This window comes from Sesamum indicum, linkage group LG1, assembly GCF_026168435.1.
Source record: "Sesamum indicum cultivar Baizhima isolate 11 linkage group LG1, ASM2616843v1, whole genome shotgun sequence".
Taxonomy (NCBI): Eukaryota; Viridiplantae; Streptophyta; class Magnoliopsida; order Lamiales; family Pedaliaceae; genus Sesamum; species Sesamum indicum.
The window spans coordinates 16,947,009-16,968,561 of record NC_142657.1 but is presented as its reverse complement, the minus strand read 5'-3'; the positions used below and the strand labels follow the sequence as shown (position 1 = coordinate 16,968,561).

At 31.9% G+C, this 21,553-nt stretch overlaps 2 protein-coding genes across 7 annotated transcripts; one reads left to right on the top strand and one right to left on the bottom strand.

Moving 5' to 3' along the window:
* The first annotated feature begins 7,783 nt into the window (after nucleotides 1-7,783).
* On the top strand, nucleotides 7,784-14,540 carry LOC105165138 (metal transporter Nramp1). Of its 6 annotated transcripts, none has more exons than XM_088879629.1 (14): nucleotides 7,784-7,923; nucleotides 8,451-8,576; nucleotides 9,869-9,947; nucleotides 10,034-10,069; nucleotides 10,533-10,611; nucleotides 10,703-10,807; nucleotides 11,559-11,668; nucleotides 11,766-11,947; nucleotides 12,023-12,092; nucleotides 12,752-12,925; nucleotides 13,047-13,151; nucleotides 13,366-13,497; nucleotides 13,746-13,841; nucleotides 14,064-14,540. In XM_088879629.1, the coding sequence occupies exons 2-14, from the start codon at nucleotides 8,527-8,529 to the stop codon at nucleotides 14,403-14,405; spliced, it is 1,560 nt and encodes a 519-aa protein (XP_088735755.1). In that variant the 5' UTR covers nucleotides 7,784-7,923; nucleotides 8,451-8,526; the 3' UTR covers nucleotides 14,406-14,540. The 6 variants fall into 6 exon arrangements, with proteins under 6 accessions (XP_088735755.1, XP_011082355.1, XP_088735751.1 ...); XM_011084053.3 differs by having other exon boundaries at nucleotides 10,029-10,069; XM_088879625.1 differs by lacking the exon at nucleotides 7,784-7,923 and adding an exon at nucleotides 7,930-8,133.
* A 483-nt stretch (nucleotides 14,541-15,023) lies between these two features.
* LOC105165128 (cinnamoyl-CoA reductase 1) lies at nucleotides 15,024-19,068 on the bottom strand. Its single transcript, XM_020693545.2, has 5 exons — nucleotides 18,866-19,068; nucleotides 18,625-18,779; nucleotides 17,520-17,705; nucleotides 16,697-17,049; nucleotides 15,024-15,417 (listed from the first exon to the last, which is right to left on the bottom strand). The coding sequence occupies exons 1-5, from the start codon at nucleotides 18,984-18,986 to the stop codon at nucleotides 15,234-15,236; spliced, it is 999 nt and encodes a 332-aa protein (XP_020549204.2). The 5' UTR covers nucleotides 18,987-19,068; the 3' UTR covers nucleotides 15,024-15,233.
* Between the last annotated feature and the right edge of the window lie 2,485 nt (nucleotides 19,069-21,553).

Below are 21,553 nucleotides of genomic sequence, written 5' to 3'. Positions count from 1 at the left end.
ATCTTTATTTTTATGAAATACCATGTGAAATTATAAGGTGGAATGGTAGCCGAAATTGGAACAGTGGGTTTTGGATGTTAAAAAACTAGGGATTTGATTGCTATATAGAATTCATAGTAAAGTGATAAGAGTTGACGTCTTAAGGTCGTGTCGGTGTTGCACGTTTTATATTCAAATTATTCTTTTGTCACCACTTACGTTTTCTCTCTCTTTTTCTATTCAATTCAATAAGCGTGCAACTTCAGGCATTATTGGATCGAGGCATAGCACAGAACGTAGTTTTTCTTTTTCTTTTTTCTGTTTTTTTTTTTTGTATTATTTGACAAATTTAGATATTAAAAATTGATTACATTTATTAGTAATTTTAAATTAAAAAAATTGAATAACGGTCAACTAAGTGAATAATTTTAAATTAAGTAAATATTCAATTTTGTTGTATTAAATATCAAAATTAATTAAATCCATTGAAATACTATGTCAGTGAGCAAAAGTCCAACACGATAAAATAAGTAAATTAAAAAGAAAAGAATATTTGGCAAGTTTGGGCCAGGCCCAACGCTCTTTGTTTTAAACTATTATGAGTTGGGTCCAGACCAGCCCAATGATTGGATCATATGGATTGGACTTGATATAGATTCATTTTGTTTTTTAGTATTGTTGGATTTTGTTTAATTAAAGGAAAGGAATGAGGATATTAGGAATAATCCTTTTTAATTAAATAATTTAGTTGTAAAGGGTGTAAGGTTGGGTTTAGGAATAGGAGTGCTTTTTACGCAATTCCAAGTACGTGGAATCATTCACATTTAACACTCATCCTCAAAACTTGCTTTTTCTTAGCTCCTAAGCATCTTCCTCCCGTTGCTAATTCTCTCCTTCGCATCTATTCTACCTCAATTCATTCTTAATATACTAATCATTTGTTATTATAAAATCAATGAGTTAAATTCTTTTTTACATGAAAATATATTAAAATTTAAATATGAAAGATTACCCCTATGTTATCAACAATGACTCACACCGCTCTCTCATCAACTTAAATTTATTTTTTAGAGATAATGACTAAAATACCCCTCTTAGTCAACTTGATCAACTTAGGCTTGTTAAAATATATCTATACTATATATAGTTAAAATTTTATAAAAAATTATTTTTTTAATTCATTAATTGCCCCTTTTTTATAAGTCCATTAAGTTTTAAAATTGATGAAATTTAATCTTTTAGTGGTTCGAAATTTTAATTTTTAATTAAAAAATAAATGATATGCCAATTGGATATTTTTTTGGGGATTTTTAGTTCTATGTGCTTTAGAAAATAAGTTGGATCACATGTTGGATACATATATATTATTATAATTTATAAATGTAAAATTATTATTTAAAAAATAATAATCAAAACCCCTCACCCCCCCTCCCCCATCCACCGCACGACCAGCTTCCACTTCCCCCACCAACCCGCCGCCCGACCGGCCTTGTGCCTTAGAATCGGCCCTGCATTGTCGCTGTTTTTTTTTTTTAATTAATTTAATTAAAAGAATATTGTATTAATACATATTTATATATTATTTTAAAATTTATTAAATTATATATGTATATCATATATATTAGATATAATAATATACCGTATTATATATATTAGACCAAAATATCAAAAAGAGGCAGTTTTCAAACCAATCTCATAGTCAACACGCGTTTACTATCAACCCTGGCATCAGGGTATATTTTGAATTTTGTTTTATATTATAGGTGGTGTAATTGTTACTCGAATTTTCATAGGATTTTTTTAAATATTTCTAAAATCATAGAAGGGTCCTTAAATTTTTTCCTGAAATCAATATATGACATAAAAGTATAATAAAAAATCTATAATCGATGACACGTGGGTCAACCCTCCAAATCAAAGGGGTGTTTGAAAAAGTTATTTTTAAGTGTTTGTGAGTTTATGGGGTAAATCTCTCAAGCAAAGAAAAGTTAGAAGTTGAAAATTGAATTGGGGGTGTATTTTTTTTTTTTGTAAATAAGTGTGAAATCCCTTATAAATTATTTTGTCATCTCAATATTTTCTAGATTTTGAAAATACATCAATTATATCCCTGGTATTAATCTTGTGATTGAGGTGGCGATTCTGTCATTTAATAAATAAGCTGATAATATATTAATTTATATTCTCAAACACTTGTATATCACCCCCTTTTTTTTTTATACTTATAATAACTAATCTTTTGAAACACTCTCAATCTTTACCTTTAATCACTTTTCTACTTTTTTCCTTTTCCAAATAAAAGTCATATTTTTTATTCATAAGACATGGTGGGTAGGGATAATCTACCATTTCAAGAACTCAAGGAATAAAATACTATTGTATAAGAGTATATATGAATAACTGTTGTAAAATTTATAATACTAACAAATTGAGAAAATAATCATAATTCACTTGACTTATATTTTTTAATTCAAGGAAAATTTCTTGTGATCCATTTAAATAGATATCTATTCAAGTAGATTGTGAGCATAATTGGCAAGTGATAGATGATAAATTATATACACTTCAAGATATAGGGACGTCTTTGATATGGTTAATTATTACGTTAGAAGTAAAATATTATGGTGTATATTAATTAATTATGGCTACACAACGGTTATTAGTCGTTGATTTTACAAGTGAAGTAAAAACATTAGTTAAAGCTAAAAATTATAGCAGAATGGTTAAGTCATAGGTAGAACTATGACGAATATTGATAATTATGATCAAACCCCGGATAAATAGTATTAATTATTCATCATTGTTAAGTCATAGTAATTTATAATATATGGAATAATTCATTATCCAATGTGTAATTTTTTATTACGTACCCATTATTTTATTTTTATTCCCTAGTATATATAGTATATTATATATAAAAAAATATAATTTTTTTTAATCATAAAATCTTACAGCTCATAATTCACAATATATCCCCAAACTTTGAGTTCATATATATATATATATACATATATATATATATATACATATATATATTTAATTTGAATTCAAAATTTTCCATGCTCCCATAATAGAGTCTGGGACAAATAATCCTTTATCTTGAAAGACATGTGGCTTCCAATTATTACAATAGAACTATGATGAAAAGGGTTGACATATAAGTACAAGTTGTGACTTTGAAACAGAAATTGATTCCAAGACAGGCAGCATCACTATTATATATAATGTCTGAATTCCTCTGATTTTTTCATGGTGGAGACTACAACTTCTTAGCGACCAACCATTAGGAATTTCAGACCATCTTCTACTTTCCTTTTTCCTAATAGTAGCATACTGTGATCAACTCCTGCTACCTTTTTTTATTGAAATAAATATAGTCTATTGCATCATTCAATATTGAGTTACGAATTTTAAATTAAAAAATAGATAAAAATTGTTATGCAAGTAAACGTACATTAGGAATTTTTATAAGATAGTCGAATAGATTTATGGATAGTCGAATTCGCAGTTTGTTTATTAGGAAATATCAACTTTATCACTTAAATAATAAGACGTTGTTCACAACCCTTAGATCTGTAAGCTTTTAAAATCAACTGAAACAAGAAAAGCCCATAAATCTAAAATCTCAACCATTGAAAGTGTAGCATAATTTAAATGGAAGGCCTACATTCATCTATCCATTTGCAATGTTTCTTTGCCACTTGCAAGAAATATACAGTCAAAAAGCATCCCTAGGGCATATAGATCTTACATTTGATGGGTTTAGAATGTTTTTTTTTTCAGCAAAATTCCAAGAGATATGGATGAATGCAATAACCAAAAATTTTAGGGAAAATGGATGCATATATCCCTAGTAATTGCACACCTGAATCTTTTGAAAGGTATTGAAAGGGTCGTAGAACTAAAGAAATTTAACTATTTGATAGTAGGAAGGGACGATTACTGTGTTGTTGTGTGATATATGATCGAAAATAAATTAAAAATTCAACATATGGTATTATTCTTTAAGATGGAATTTTTTATATTCATAATATAAATTATGTCCTCACAATAAACTAAAAGGACGCGACCCTTCAATCTAAATATGTAATACATTGTAACAAATACGAGGATATAGATATTAAGATATATTTCACATGAAAGTGAAAGATGTAGGGGTATTTATTATGAAAGAAAATCCGACAATATCCATTCTACATTCGAAATTAAATTTGTACAACTCCATGATCCCAATATCAATCTACGATTTAGATCGATTAAAATTGAAATAAGAGAAGAAAAAAATTAAAATTGTGTGTGCATATATATATATATATATATATAGAAAAAATTGCTTTCCAATTAATTATTAGAAAGTGGGTTATATTTCATGTGAAGTGGCCAAATTCCGGACATATTTAGAAAAAAGTTGGTCCCATATGTTGCAAAATCATGGAACAGTTGTCAATTTTGACCTGGAAACAGTCAGATTCATCCAACTTTTTTGAACTGTACAAATTGAGGTACATTGCCAAGTACCAAATCATGATCTTCCCCTTTGTCTTAATTTGCTCCTTCCATAGTTGAGGAACTCTTACATTTATGTTTATAACAAAACATAATAAAAAAACATATACTGTGAAAAAAGAAAGTAATATTTATATACATATATATATGATAGTCATCAGTTCTAATTAAGCTGTAGCCTTAGTATATTAATTAATTCACAAGTATATATGTGGTGTGGGTTCGATACGGTTTATTATTTTTTTTTTTAATTTGACTTATATGTAAATTTCAAAAAATAATTTTTGTTATATATCTTCAGTACTAGTAAGTATTTGTCACAGTTTTTAACTATGACTCTTGTTTTGCCTATTTTTGCATAAACAACAGTAAATGACCATTATACAATCATAGTTAATCTATATTTAGCACGATTTAATTTTTCATTTGATTACAGCAATTAACAATGATGAAAAATTATATGTATATTATATTTCAGAAACATGCATTTTAATTGGCACTAAGCCATTTCAATCATACTTTTAATTATAAAATATTTAAATCAAGTTTAAGTATAATATTTATATATATATATATATACATATTAATTATCCCCAAAACAATCGTGTAGACTTTTTAAGTAATTATTAAATATAGTGATTTATTTTATTGGATCAATAAATTTGAGGAAATTATTAATCTTGTTTTATTTCTTGGGGGTTAGAGAAAACTCAAGATACATCATATGTTTGAATATATATTGGCAAGGCCTAAATGACCCAAAATACCAATTAATCATTAATCATTACATGTAATAACTCTTCTTTTATTATTTATTATTCCACATATAAATGCTAAAATATTCTTCAAATATAATTTGATACTTACAGTAATTTTTATTCCTAACTGCTATAAATAACAAAAAATAAAATGAAAAACCGAAGAAAAAGAAAAGGAGAAAAGACAAATCTGTACTGATTTGAGCAGGACCGCCCAGTCTTGTTGTCAGAAATCGGACAATTCTCGGATTGGTGAGAGTATATTTCAAGAAAAGCAGCCATATCTTTTGTCTTTCTGGGTTTCCTTTTCCTTTTCCTTTTTTGTGTATACAAATTTACCAGACATCAATGGTGCTTTAATCTAATTGTTAAAAGCTAAAATTGAGGTAATATAGATACATGCAAGTTTATGCGCTCGAGTCCTAATATATATATATAAATATTTATTTTATTTATCTCATTTTATATGAATTATTATAATTTATTATTATTAGTTATATTAATATATTAATTGAATTGAGATATTAGTCAATACGTTAAGCAATGATACTACAAAAATGGATTCGGTGCGCATATATCAATTAAGTACTGTTTTGGTATCTTTAATCAGTCAAAATGTTATGCCCTCAAACAAAAAAGGATGGTTTTTTATACGAATAAATGAGCTTATGTGATCTTTATTGAGTGGGAGCATTTTTGTGGAATTGACAAAGTACAAAATTACATGTGATTAAGAGAAAAATTTGGAAACTTTGATAAGTGGATTTCATCATCAAAATAAAGGCAACAACAACCCTATCTTTAAATGCACCTATTCTTATCATGAATTTGGAATCAATTCATCATTATTTCGTGTATGATGCTCCTAAATTATATCTAATTCTTTTGAAATTATGTCTAATTATATAACTCAGTATTTTTTAGTCATTGTTATAAATATAAATTTTAAAATTATATTTTTAATTACAAGTATATCCAACATTTTATAAGCATACTCTCGAGATAAGATAACTGACATAACTGACACCCCTATAGGGGTGTATTTGTATTTTTATAAAGAATATGGGTGTTTGTATAATTAGAACTAATATAAAAAAATATCAATTTAATTGCCCTGATAAAAAGGGCAAGTAAAATAAGGGTTTCAGAAAAAATAATTTTTTAAACGTTCAAAAATAAATCATGGAGGTAAAATAGGCAATAATCTTTTAATTAGGATAGGAATAGTGAAATTATCATTTTAACCAATAAATTTGTGGCCATGGTTGATCTGCAAGGGCCATAAATGTAATTTAGCTTCTAATCTTATTTGTGTGGTTCGGCTTTAATTCGTTTTCAGGTACATCTTACATGCCCTTGCTTTTTTCTTTTTTTAATAATTTCCCATGGATTGGGGCCGAAAAACTATTGTTGTAATTTTATTATTTATTTATTTTTGGGTAAGATGATGGCTTATGTATTTAATAAATATATATTATTAAAATATATTAATCTCCTTTCATTTCAAGATTCCTGATAAATATTTATTCATTAATTCATAAATTAACTAATATTAATTCATATAGAGTCTTTAAGGATGTTTAGGCAATTGAAAACTACAAGACAGGAGGTAATCTGTTTATTGAATCCATTCCAAATGATGTGCTAATCACAAGGCCTACTTATTCTCCTAATGCAACCCGGCGTTGTAGGGGAGATCTCAAGATATGCTCCTCCCACTACTACAGGTACCCTTGTTGGTAGCTAAGGACCGATAGTTTGGTTTCAATTTAATCAGATGTGAAAGGATATTCGTCCCTTCGTAGTGGAGCTCTCTCTTTTTGGTGGATAACTTATTTTTGATCAGTCAGTCGGATATTATTGTGATCTTATTCATTGTGCCCAATGCTCCTCTTCTAGCGACTCGACACCAGATACCTCGAAAGGACGCCAAGACTGACTATATGCTTGGGAAAGAATATGGGTCCTCCCTATCAATTGGCGAGGCCTAATATCTTAATTGTCATTTAATATCCTTATGGTTGGACTGTGAACTGTTAAATGATATACAGTTATTTGAGAATTTATTTTAAAATGTTACCAAATTTTATTAAAAATTAAATATATCTTCATTTAGTGTGTGTATATATATATATTTCTTTATTAAAAAAATTAAGAATGAGTAAAATAATTATTACTTTGATAAGCAAGTAGAATTTAAGATAGATAAAAATTTATTTTGTAAGGTAGTTCAAATTTCACTAAACTAGTACTTTAACATTTATTTGAGGGTAAATTACATATATGTGAAGGTTTGGTCTAATTATAATTAATATATCTTTAATAATTTAAAAATTTATAATTACATCACTCGTGATCATTTTGTATCACGGGTAACTTCATCCAACAGGGTTTTGATAAATTTTTCATGTCATATTTCGAAAATATTCCTCGTGAAATTTTGATTATAATTTAATTAATTTTTCAAACTGAAATGTCTTTTGAATTAAATTTCAAATAAGAGATACCTAATGACTTAATCGATATCGAGAATGATATAGAGGCAACAAAAACATCTAGATATAATGATACGATATAGAAAGGCAAAAGAAAATAAACAAAATGAGTTCAGATGTTATTAAACTATGTCAAAGAGTTAAAGTGGAGCGCATCAAAACGCAGGGATTGAGGAAAGGTTTCGGTAAATTGATACTGAGTCACCTTTGAACTCTCTCTCTTTCTCTCTCTCTCTTTCTCTGACATACACACACCACACGCAACACTCACACACAACTGCACAAGAGCGTAGATTTATAAATGACGGTAGAGTGGAAGAGTTCAATAAAGTGTTTGTAAAATATACAGCTTTACATATATATTGTTCCAACGAACTCTCCGTTTCAGACTAGATGTAAGCAGCATACATCTTTCTTCTACTTCTTTAAATTCCCATTTCTTTTTCTCATTGATTTTCGTAGATTTAATGGTAATTACTGAAATCTTGCGCTTCTATGGATCTGGGCTTCTCTGTTTTTCTTCACATGCACCGTCGCGCAAATCTTGATTCCGCAACAACTTATGATGTGCATTGCATTGTGTATCCTTCGTATTTGTAGTTGCATGTATCAGATTTTGATGCAATTTGAGTTCTGTTTATGCTAATTTCTAATGGGTTTTTATCAAATTTATTCCCATGAGTTCATTCATTAACTCTCTTTCTTACAACAGAGTGCGGAGGAAATGGCGGCGCCGTCAGCTCAACAACCACAGTTTATGACCAGTGGTGGGAGCAGGACATATCCCAATGAATCACTTATTGAGAATATTGAAGTTGATCAGATTGTTGTACCTGATGTGAGCATTCCCTTTTCTTCTGTTCGTTCTTTAAATTCAGTTAATTGGGAATTAAAACTATTAATTGTTTATCTTCATACAGAGTTTATATGTATTTCTTCATAGAAGGATTTGCTAAAAGTTTTGCAATTTACTGCTGTATCTTCTACACTCTGTTTTGAAGATGACTTGCCGTGTTAATACAGTTTATCAGAATATTTTTGTGAGGTTGCTAATGATTTCTTGAAAGAAAATGAGGGGATTTCAGCTTAAATTTGACTGTGGTTTCGATAATTTAACAATGAAGTTGTGTATCATGTTTATTTCGAATTATGATTAGACAATATTAGTGTTAGTTATGTAATTTTAGCTTCAAACTATTTTTTTATGGTAGTTCATAAACAATTCTCCGAACTTCCGTTAGTGAGTCAGAATGCCTTAAAGAATTTCTTGTGATGGAGTGGTTTAAACCTACAAGGTGGTGCAGCAGATATTCAATTGAACATCTGGAACATTGTACTTCAGCCACTGGCAGGGAAGTAAACACCTTTTGTGAATTTGATTTTGACCATGTTGTATATCACTATAGTCTTACAGTTTCGTCCCTCTCCCTAATTCCGGTAAGGAATCGTTGCAATTAATCTTTTTGAAAGGATTACTCGAGTGAAGCAAAGAAGTTTGATTTGTTAGCAGGCGTGATAGAGCTTTCTTTTGATTGGCCAATAATTGGTAATAGTAAGGCAAGTAGTTCACTCAACAGAACCAAGTGTTGCCACTTTAGCCTTAAGCAGGACTTCATGTTTATCATCATTCACTGTTTTGGTTCTCGAACTATTGTTCAAGCATCACGACAATGTTGAGTTCATTGATGCTTGAACAATCATGTCTTATGAGTATTATATCCTTGATCAGTTTTCCTTATATCTCTAGGCAAAACTCTTGGCCACTGAGCACATAAAGTCTGTGTTATTAGATCCACATACTTATCTGGTGACTCTACTCGCAAATTGTAATGCCTCTGTTTCTAATGGCTTGTTCGATGCTCCTCTAGGTCTAGATTTGACCCTTCGAGAGTTTTGAATGTATTAGATTTCTGCAAAGTGCCTTGTGATCCTTGAGCATGACGTTCTGTGAGTGAGATCAATATTGGTTCGGACGAGCCGACTTTTCAGAGTTAATTGTTTGATGCTTCTTTGTTTAGTATCAAAAACTGAAAAAGAAAACTTACGTAATGTACATCAAGCAGATTTCATGGGCACTATGCTTAAGTCTCCTGATTTCTGATATTAATTCTTTTTCCAATTTTTCTGTAGAAAACGAGCTGGAAGAACTTGTTTGCATATATGGGTCCTGGCTTTCTTGTTTCCATTGCCTATATTGATCCTGGAAATTGTAAGGCCTAGTGAACCCTTGTTTAGAGTCAGCCGGTCGTTATCCATGGTTAATAACTTTGCTTATCTCCTGCATTAACAGTTCAGACTGATCTGCAGTCTGGAGCTCAGTACAAGTACGGGGTGAGTTTACTGAAGTATTTTTATGTACTAATCTCTATTTAATTTACAGATAATAGATTTTTATTTTCTTTTTAATGTATAATAACATAATAGTGAATGAATTATACTCGGAAAAGGCTGAAAAGAGTTACTAGACATTATTAGAACCTTTCTAAGATTGTACGGCAAAGAAGTCGGGTAGCTTGATTCTGATGTTGGTTTCACTCCTTGTAACCTTAGTCACAGCTATTATGCCCTTTGCTACTGGCGAAGTATACTTTTGGTTGGACTACTCACATATTTATGAGCATAGATGACAAAAAAGTTTTTAGTCTGGCAATTTAGTTGAGTAAAACATTAGTGATGGATTTTAGGTTTACAACCGTCATATCTGCATATCAAAGTCTTTCCATGTAAAATCTTTTCTTAATTGAAAATCCTTGGATCCGATCGGTTGTCCATTTCATTTCTCTTTATCTTACAGCTACTCTGGATTATATTGTTAGCTTCATTCGCTGCTCTTATCATCCAATCCCTTGCAGCAAACCTAGGAGTTGTTACAGGTTTGTTATTTCCTAAACTGCTTACTATCTCTCTGTCGGCACTAAAATTGGAGGTGTCTTTTCTGATTTTTAAGGGACATCTGTTCTGCAGGAAAGCATTTAGCTGAGCATTGTCGACAGGAATATCCTAAGATCCCAAATTTTATTTTGTGGATTCTTGCAGAGATAGCTATAGTCGCATGTGACATCCCTGAAGGTTAGGGTTCACATATTATTCGTTCTTGTGTAAGTTGGACCCTCATAATGGGCTGAAAATTTCTTAAAATTCACTCTTTTGGCCATTTGACATGAGCTTCTCTCCTTAAAACACTTGCAATTTTGTTCCACCTTTTGTATTCATATGTTTAACTATATTATCATGCTATTATTTTTGTTGTTATAGATTAGGTAGCATTTCCTAAAAACATAAGGGCATATCCTCCTTGTCCGCAGCTGTTTAATTCTTTTTCCCTCAATGATAAATCACTCTTGGTTTAAAGCAACTTCCAGTCCTCATTCTGGCATTCAAAGGAAGAAAGAGAGGCTTTCCGGTTAAAAGGCATAATTCCTAAGCCAATGAAAATCCTATCCCAAGCTTTCCAGTGCATGTGGTACAAAATTATGAACATGAACAGTTCTGCACAGAAAGTACTAATGGACATTACGAAGACGTTTCATCTACTAATGTAAAACCTCAGATCAAATGTTTTTAGAAGGGCTGTTGTGAGGGACTTTGTACCCACAAAATACAGAATACTGATTAGATATATAGGCATGAAGAAGAGGATAATTTTATTTTAATGTTATGGTGGATTTTGGCCTCGCATAATATATATTCCATATGCTCCAATCACGTAATCGTCTATTATAAACTCTACCATCATATACTATTATATGCTTAATCTTGTTCCTTTCTGCTTCAACATATCCCTTCTCAAACCTAAGTCGCCTACTCCTTTCCACGTCAGTTATTGGAACGGCATTTGCTCTGGACATGCTCTTCGGAGTACCGCTGTGGATTGGTGTGCTGATTACGGGACTTAGTACTATGGTTCTTCTATTACTGCAGCAGTACGGGGTATCTAGATATCTCACTTAAATTTAGTAAAAGTAGCACTCTCTATATTATGTTATGTTCTACTGTGTTTCTGAGAACTAGGAGTGAAACATTACAGGTAAGAAAACTTGAGATCCTGATTGCTTTCCTTGTCTTTACAATTGCTGGCTGCTTCCTTGCCGAGCTTAAATATGCAAAGCCCAACTCATCAGAAGTTTTACGTGGCCTATTTATTCCCCAACTCAAAGGAAGTGGAGCAACTAAGCTGGCTATTTCACTTCTTGGTGCTATGGTTATGCCGTAAGTTTCATCCTATGTATTTTCAAATAGGTCTTGGACCCATTTCATAGTTCTTTACATAAAACTTTACTGCAGGCACAATCTTTTCCTCCACTCAGCTCTGGTGCTTTCAAGGAAAATCCCACGATCTGTCAATGGCATCAAAGTAATAATTCTATTTGAAGGATTTGCTAGTCAACATTCTCGTTCTTTTCTGCTATATCTGCTAAATGCTAATAGTGTATCGAAGCTCTTTTTGTTATTTATCATGTAAAAAGTTATCCTAGCATCTATCTTGTAACTATACCATATTGAGGATATCAACCCCAAAATTTTATCAGAGCCGCTGACTGCTTATATAACTAACTTAATATATCATCGATAGGAATTTCTATATGATATCTTTAGTATTTGAGTAGCATATGAAGTTCTTTTGGATGTCACAGTTAGGATTTAGATTATGCAGCATCTTTGAATTTGTTGTTAGTCTTCAGGTACTTTTTCCAGTACTCAGTATTTCTTGTTCTCCGCTCCTTTCTCTTCTTCTTGCATTGTACGTCACTTTAGATGCCACTGATATGTTACTAAGAAAATGTAAAATAGGTAGGCATAAAAGTTCTATCTTTTATGCAAACTTGTCTTGATTCTACATGCTTGTAATTTCACGCAGCCCATACATTTACTCTAATTCTGCTTCGATAGGAAGCCTGAGTTATTTTGAGCTGCATATACCCTTAGACACTTAGGTTTCTTGCTTCCTAGATCATATGCAGTTACAAATGCATTCAACACGCTAAACCACCTGATGATTTCTCTTCTTTACAGGAGGCATGCAGATTTTATTTGATCGAGAGTGGTCTTGCTTTGATGGTTGCCTTTCTCATAAATATCTCAGTCATCTCAGTAAGTGGCGCTGTTTGCAATTCGCCAAATCTGAACTCAGACGACCTCCAGAGCTGCCAAAACTTGGACTTAAATGAAGCTTCATTTTTACTCAAGGTTCGTTATTAATACTGCCGTGTTGTCCCAAAGTATCCTTTTTGAACACCCTCTTATGTTTATTGCAATATCTTTATGCTGACGTTTCATGAGCGTTTTTCCTATTTATTTATCATAACAGCATGTCCTAGGCAGTTGGAGTTCCAAGCTTTTTGCAATTGCTTTGCTGGCATCAGGTCAGAGCTCTACCATAACTGGCACATATGCAGGACAATATGTTATGCAGGTCTAATTCTACTATTTCTCTTTATTTTCACTCAAATATATAACTCCAGCCTGAAAATAAGCCCTTTGTGCTACGTTTTTGTTTTCCTTGTTTCTTGACGTGTTAAGAGAAACTATGTACCCAAATACCAAATATTCTTTAATCGGTTATTTTGCAAATGACTATTAGAGCTGTACTTGTTCTCCGATACCATACGTGTATCATTTTTGTGCAGGGCTTTCTTGATTTACGGCTGAAGCCATGGATTAGGAACTTTTTAACTCGATGCTTAGCTATTGTCCCTAGTCTAATTGTTGCAATCATTGGTGGATCTACTGGGGCTGGAAACTTGATCATCATAGCATCGGTAAAACACTCTTTGCTTCTGCTTTTGTATCTAATGTCGAGCAAATTTTGTCTCTCTGTATATCATCGTCTGAAGTCATTGATAGTGAAGTTTCATCAGGAGTACTTTTCGTGCTTAGTTTATAAACATCAGAAATTCTTGATCCAAAAAACGTGAATATCAACAGAGCCTTATAGAAGAAATGATTCCTATGGTTGGTCTTTTATTCTAGTTTCTCGAAGCAGTAAATACACTTTGTTATGTTGCAGATGATCTTATCGTTTGAACTTCCTTTTGCACTAATTCCACTTCTCAAGTTCACAAGTAGCAAGACCAAGATGGGGTCATATGCCAACACAGTGGCGGTAAGAACTCATCGTTTCGTCTAATCTTATATTATTTTGCTTTCGGGTATGCAATATAACAAAGCCCTGAAATCAGCTGAGGAATAGTGCTTAAGAAAAGGGTTATTGCAACAACCTCCTCTACAAGTTGCTATAGTTACAAACCATATGGTATAGTCATTAAATAATAAACGATTCTATGTCTGATATCTCGGCTGCTAAAACTCGGCTTTTGTGACACAGGTCTCGACCACCACTTGGATCATCGGGTCGCTAATCATGGGCATCAATGTCTACTATCTTGCTGACAAGTTAGTCTCTTCTCTTCGTCATAGCCACCTTAACATCGTTGGCACCGTCTTTTGTGGGTTGTTGGGATTCTTGGCTATGCTAATTTATTTGGCTGGCATTGGCTATTTAGTCATCCGGAAAAACAAGGAGGGCTCCCACCTTATCGCTCTAACGGCTTCTGAAAGTCGTGACATGGCCAACAGTGTGGGTGACGCATCGGTGTATACCCTACCTAGAGAAGATATAGTAGATATGCAATTACCTCAAAGGAGGACTAGTGATGATCTTGATTGAAGTCACTCGCTGACCTAACTAAGCCACAACCTTTTTTGTCGAAAGACATTAGTGGTAATAATTTTGAGGTTGTTGGACGCTGATGATTTTTTCTTGACAAATGCATCTAATCTTTAGAAGCTTTTTATGACCTTAGATTTGGTGCGGTGCATAGATGCTAACAGTTAGATCATGCATGACATCGACATTGTTTCTATAAAAATCATATTCTGCTCCAACGATTCATACCCTGTGTTGTTACTGATTAATCGCATGTTTGCAACTGCTTCAGAAAAGAATTTTTTGACTTTTCGGTTAAATAAAAATAGTCATTTATGAGTGTTTGAAGAAAAGTTCTTTTATCTTTTTAGAATTTAAAATGAAATATTTCAAGGCCAAATGTTAGAAGCATCTGAAAGACTCTCCGTTCTACTTTTCGCTGTTGTTTGCAAACATTCTCAATTTTAGAATTGTACTACAAAATCCAACTTCATTTCAGCTTGCTTGTCTAATCATGTGGGATTTATGTAAGATCCTAAATAATCGTGTGGATCTGATCATTGTGAACACTATTGTTAGAAGATACATGGATTTTTTAAAAAGAATTGTCTTATAATATTCTCTACCTGCCCATCTGCGTCGGAAAATGCCTTTTCATAAATGAAATTTGTCGTTGAAATGTCCTTTATAACCATTCATTCATCATCACCACTTTCAAGGTAAATGTCAACTCAATCACAAATTAAAACAGGAAGAACATGACTGGACCATATTGGACCCCCATATATTAAAGTGGGGGCCCAAATTGATTTATGGGCTTTATTACGATGAACCCAGCCCAATAAAGACCTAAGACTGAATATGAATGGGCTCCTCATTTTGGGGTGGGATTGGAAGATGGCCCTTTTCCTGAAGGCTTTTAACGGTGTCGTACAGACACTGCTTCGCAGGTGTGAACTCCAGCCCTAAGTCCTTCAGCTTTTGGTTTGAGAATTTGTAAGCTTTTTTTCTTGGGTTCTTCTCATCCGAGCACCTGCATTCAAAATCAGTGAAATATTGATAATTTTTCAAACTATAAGAAAATATTCATAATTATGCCAAATCTTAAAAGAGATCATTGTAATTTAACCTTATATATACATATGTGTGTGTGCACTGAGGCTGTTTGGCATACTCAATACTTGTGCATATATATTTTGAAAATATGAATGATTTATTATATTCTTTTAGCAAAATTTCTATTATTTGTATTAATTATATGATAGAGAAAATAAACGGGAAATATAATGTTTGAAAGCAATATTTTGAGTTTTAAAAGAGAAGGTAATACGAAAAAGTAGAGATAAAAGCAAAAGATTGAATTTTATATTAAATTATGTGTATTATCTTCAAAGAAAATACGTGCAAATAAATATATTTTTAATTTAATTACTTTTTTAAAAAACTAATTAATGGTGTGGCTCATTCGAAATTGATTGATCACACCTAATTTTTCTTTTTTCAAAAAAAAGGTGGTGGTTGGTAAGATAAAAGAAGCGTATTGAGGTGATTGGGAATCTGGGATCCTTCACCACATAAATATTGATGTTACACTAATGTTGTCGTTGATATTCTCACCCTTTTTTATAGTTAAAATAAATTTAAATTATAATTTAGAAATACCCAATCTGTATTAATATATCATCAATAAAATATTTTCAACCAAACAAAGAAAAAGAAAGAGACAATTCGGTGGAAAGATAAGAGTGCAAAATCATAATGCTCAAGATCACAAGATTTCCTTAGCTTGTCCGTATGGAAAAGGGATTCAAAAAAAAAAATTAAATGTAGGAGTAGTAGTTGGTATATATTAATCAAAAGGAAATAAGAAAGAATGGAAGAAAAGGGGTGTGAGATAATGGGTTGGGTTGGTGATCTTGGGACCCACCTGACAATGACCTGGTAGTAGGTATACACTCCTTACCTCCACCAATATTCCCCACCTTTTCTTGCCTCCACCCCATTTAGTGGGGGTAAATGCAAAAATTCAATATTTTTATAAGATATTCAATTTTTTTTATTTTAAATCAAACTATTCTGAATAAAAAATATGTATAAGGTGTTACTAACAGCAGTATTTGATTAATCAAAAATATTTTCTTTTATTTTTTTATTAAAAAATACACTTTTTACTAAATATTATACGACACATTATTAAGCATTTCAAGAAATCTATACACTTGTACAAACACGATTACACTTTGTCATCACGTGTGGGACCCACCATAAAAATACCACGTCCTAAGAAATGGTTGTAATTTGTTGTAACTTACTTGGTAGGGATGGGATATTCGGGAAAGAACTTGGCGAGTATCTCAACCACCTCGCCACGGTGGAGCACGCTCTCGGCGCAGAGGTATCGCCCCGACGCGGACGGCGTCTCGAACAAGAGGATGTGGGCCAGGGCGACGTCCTTGACGTGGACGTAGGCTTGGACGGAATTGGCGTAAGTCTTGGCGGAGCCAGTTAGGTATTTGAGTATGTGGAGAACGCTGGCGTTGATTGTGGGTTGAAGCAATGGGCCAAGCACCAGAACTGGGTTGATCACCACCAGGTCTACCCCCAACTCTTTTGCTGTGTCCCATGCTACTTGTTCAGCCACTAACTTGCCGTAGCAATACCAGTTCTGCAGATTACCATATTCAAAACATTACTCCTCCTACTTCCAAAACAACTAGTCAACATGATTGACACACAAATATTTTTTTTAAAAAGAAATAAAGTGTACGTAACAATTATTCATGCAATCAATCTATAAAATACTGGGCCGTAACTGAATTTCAACCAATTATATTATCATTTCAGTTATATTTGAATTGATGTATTTGAAGGTGAGGGAGGATTAAAAAATTCTGAAATCTAGTCGTATTAAATAAATATATTTAGAATTGAATCATTTGATATATTATTTAATGAGAATGATCAACCTGATGACTAATGTAATAATATTTGAGATTTAATTAATTTGGTGTGGAAAAAGCTAATTTAAGTAGGATTCATTTTTTATTTTCATATTGAGACGATATAAAAATTTTGGCTATATGAAATATGAAATAGAATAAGATTTTCAATAATTATAGATTTAATCTTGGTTACCTTAGTCTGTTTGCAGAAGTCAAGGTCACTCCAACACGTCTCGTCCACAACTTTATCAGGGTCTCTGTTGGGATCCATGTATATTGCACCGATTGATGAAGTTAACACCACACGTCGGACCTTCGCCTCCGCCGCCGCGCGCATCACATTTTTGGCCCCGTTCACCGCCGGCTCCACCATTTGTTCCTTCATGCGAGATAAATTAGGTCGCGGTACCCCAGATTTTATTTACCAATTTTTTTTTATTAAAAAGTCATGATGGTCAAGACGAGTGACTAATTAGTTCAACTGAAATTGAAATTACTGTTATTAAAAGACCAAAAAATCTGCTCTATAGTTTATAGTACCTGTATCTTTATTATTTCTATATTTAAGAAAAAATATGTGTACGTACGTCCGCGTGTGTAATTATTTTAGTTATATTAAAAGCAAGAAAAATTAAATATAACCAAAAATGGATCAAATCAAGATGCTTCCAAATGCTGAATAAATATACTTTCTTATTATGTTATTAAATATTTAATAATTTCAAATTTGCAACAAATAAATAAGAAATTATTTGAAACGCAATGCGGATTAAATTCATAGGCTTCGAAATGCTTGAATCCATCTCCTCAGTTCGTTTACCAGACTTCAATTTTAATCTTAATCATTAAATTAAGATATCATGGATAAGATATCATATTTATTAAATTAAATAATTGTGAAATTGTTTGGTCTAATTTTTAAAGGTATAATTTTTTTCTCAATGAAAAAAAATATTTTAAACTAGTTCAAAGAAAATTCAAAGTGTACGTATCGTCTCCATCCATCATCAACACACCATCCTATATGTCGTAATATTACGTACAAGCTTCCCCACCAACAACCCTTGCCATCTACTGCCACCCACCGCCACCACCTCCGCTGCCGGAACTGATCCACCACATAACACAGAATTGATTTCTCTTCTCTTCCTCAATCCTAATTTTACTCTAACCCAAGCAATTGCGATCATCCTAAAATTAGGGAAAATGAATATCCCCCTCCCCTCCCCCGTCTCTTTCTACAGATATATACATATATGTATTTGTGTGTGTGTGCGTATCAGTTGAGAGAGACATACTGGATCGTCAGTGACGGGCGACGCCGTGTGGAAAACGCCGTCGCAGCCATTAATCGCTTCGCGCAAGCTCTCGTAGTCATTAAGATCAGCCTTGTACAGAATCAGCCTCTCATCCGCTCCTTCAAGCTCTCTCAAATGTGAATTCTTCGGATCCTCTGTACTCAAACAAAAATAAATAAATCACAAGAAAAAAAGTTGAACAGATTTAGATACATATATGTACGTACAGCTCCATCAATACCTGGATTTCTGACGGTGCCTCTAACGGTGTAGCCCTTTTCAAGGAGGAGTTTAACGAGCCATGAGGCGATGAAGCCTCCGGCACCGGTGACGCAGACTAGCTTTCCAGGGAGCGACAGCATGGCAGTGGGTTCTAATGCTTTGTGTTGTGTGTGTAGTGCGTGAGATGCTGTGGTGTGAAAGAGAGAATGATGGGAAAGAAAATAGTGCAGCAGTTCCGTATTTATAGATGGAAAATAATTTAACCAGCTTACCTACCACGTTTAAAGAAAATAAAAAAAGAAAATATTTAGGAGTTTAGGACTGAATTGCAATTTAAACATTTTGTGGGTGGAGTTGTTGGAATTTTTTTTAATAATTTTTGTGGAGTTGTTTTTGGTATTGGATAACATGATGCTAGGTGTTCCAAATTCGATTTCTCAATCGAAAATTGATTGAATCGAATTCTCGATTAATCGAACTAAAAACTGATTTGATTGTTGATTTTTTTTTTTCAAAAAATTGATTATTTTAGTTGGCATGGTTAATTGTGTTCCGTCAATCGTATTGAACGGAATAACTAATGTTTTTTATTAATCATATTAAAAATATATAATAAATTATTATATATGATATAATAAATATTATATTCATAAATTTTCATTTATTATACATTTTATTTTTTAAATTTGAATATTTTTGTACAGATAATTTTGAATAAAATTAAAAAAAATACTAAACTATATATAAATTTTTTAAAAAAATTCAGTATAAAATCGAAAAAATCGAACCAAACAAATCCTATTCGGTTTGATTTCGGTACGACATTTTGGAGAACCAAACTTTCGTTAAATTGAACAGAATACCGCGCTACATGATATTGTTTCTAGAAAATATAAAAAAAATAATAATAATTTATATATTTATTCTTTACATAATAACTAGACTGAAAATAACTTTTTCAAATAAGTCTGGCGGTCAAACACTCTCTTAAGTTGTAATTCTTGTTCCTATAACATATTATATAGGGTTAATTACATCGAACCCCTTTAAAAATATGAAATTATATTTTTTTATAAAAAAAATTAAAATTATATTTACATCCCCTCTAAAAAATTTATATTTACATTTGACCTCCTTCTAGTAGAATTTAGATAAAAAAAATTATGACATCAGCATGGTATTAGATAAATTTTTAATTTTATCTATCATTTAATATTTTCTTGTAATATTGTTTAATGAATATAATCTGGGAATAAAATTTTATTACAATGATACCTTTTTTACTTTATATATATATATATTAAATTTACTCTTTTATGGTCATATTTACTAATCTATATAGGATTGTAGGGGGTCTGAAAAAATTTTGGGTTATGAACAGTATTGGGCGGGATTTCTTTATTGGGTATCTGTTTACTTTCCTTTCACTATCCTTATGAATTAAACATTGCTTAGATTAATTACATGTTTACTACACTCCTCCATATGTGGGATTAAGGTGTATTTTGACAAAATTACCCCCAACCACAAAACTTCATGTCAATGTATTTTGACAAAATTACCCCCAACAACTTCCCTAGTAAGCCAACTTCACCTCCACTCTCAGATTTCTTCTTCGTTCTCAGTCTAATTTCACAACAACTCGGAACGTGAAATTAGTACTCTATCCCAGAAATTTTTGTAAACTCAACTTCTCGAGTTTTATGTAATTTGAGAAGCGATTATCGTACCATTACTGCTTGGAATGGATTTTCCACTTGAAAGAGCGTTATGCAGTGTTTTCGTGACTCATCAGTCATCGTGACATTGTATGGAATCCCGATTATCGTCAACTTGTCGTTAACGAGATTGTATGACCTACAATTGGACGGGTAAGTCTTTCATGTTTAACGATAATATTAACTTAATAATAAATTTAGTGTGCGCGTATATTATAAAAAATTACAACTCTTCGACTTATTTCGTTTCTTTATTTATTTATTTTTTTGAAGAAAAAATCCTTTGCCCTAGCCTACCATCAGGCCCTGAGCCATATCTGGTCCAGATTTAGAGAATTGAAAAATGGTCCGGGACTAGCTGACCTCGACCACCTACAAAATGACCAAATTCTAAACCCCCAAATGTGCTTCATTTTTCAAGTTACGAAAGATGATACATTTTCTAGTTCTTTTATTAATGGCTCACAAGGCATGTGATTGACATTTGTCTTCACATGTTCATAATGTTTGGTTTTGTTTTTAACTTGTTTTGGGGTGTTTTGTAAAGATAGAAAAAGAAAAAAATAAATAAATAAAAATAAGTTAGAGATAGTGTGTATGTTTGGATTTGTTTTTGGAGATAATATAAAATAAGTATGGTATGTTTGATGTTGGGTAGTGGGGAGTCAAAAAGTACTATTCATTGTCAAATCATATCTATTATATATATATGTATGAAAATATATATAATTAGTTGTATTTTTTGGATAAAAAAATAATCAAAATACTGTTTTAAAATAATGCAAAATATATCTAAAACTTTCAAAATAAAACAAGCCAAACATGGTGTATGTTGAGATGGGCCAAACATGGTGTATGTTGAGATTTGCCTGTTTGAATTATTTCTGTTGCGTTTTATAATGGGTCACATTTCTGGATTTGGGTTTGAATAACAATAAAAAAATGATGAGTTAATATTTTCCTGAAAAACCTCTCTGTAATTTTCTTGT

Coding starts and splice junctions, on each gene's coding strand:
- LOC105165138 (XM_011084034.3), top strand. Junction 9,948..10,028: donor CTATATTGATCCTGGAAATT/GTAAGGCCTAGT, acceptor CTGCATTAACAG/TTCAGACTGATCTGCAGTCT. Junction 11,948..12,022: donor CTTGGTGCTATGGTTATGCC/GTAAGTTTCATC, acceptor ACTTTACTGCAG/GCACAATCTTTTCCTCCACT.
- LOC105165128 (XM_020693545.2), bottom strand. CDS start 18,986: ATGCTGTCGCTCCCTGGAAAGCTAGTCTGCGTCACCGGTGCCGGAGGC. Junction 17,706..18,624: donor CGCCCGTCACTGACGATCCA/GTATGTCTCTCT, acceptor TCTCGCATGAAG/GAACAAATGGTGGAGCCGGC. Junction 15,418..16,696: donor GAATATCCCATCCCTACCAA/GTAAGTTACAAC, acceptor TTTTGAATGCAG/GTGCTCGGATGAGAAGAACC.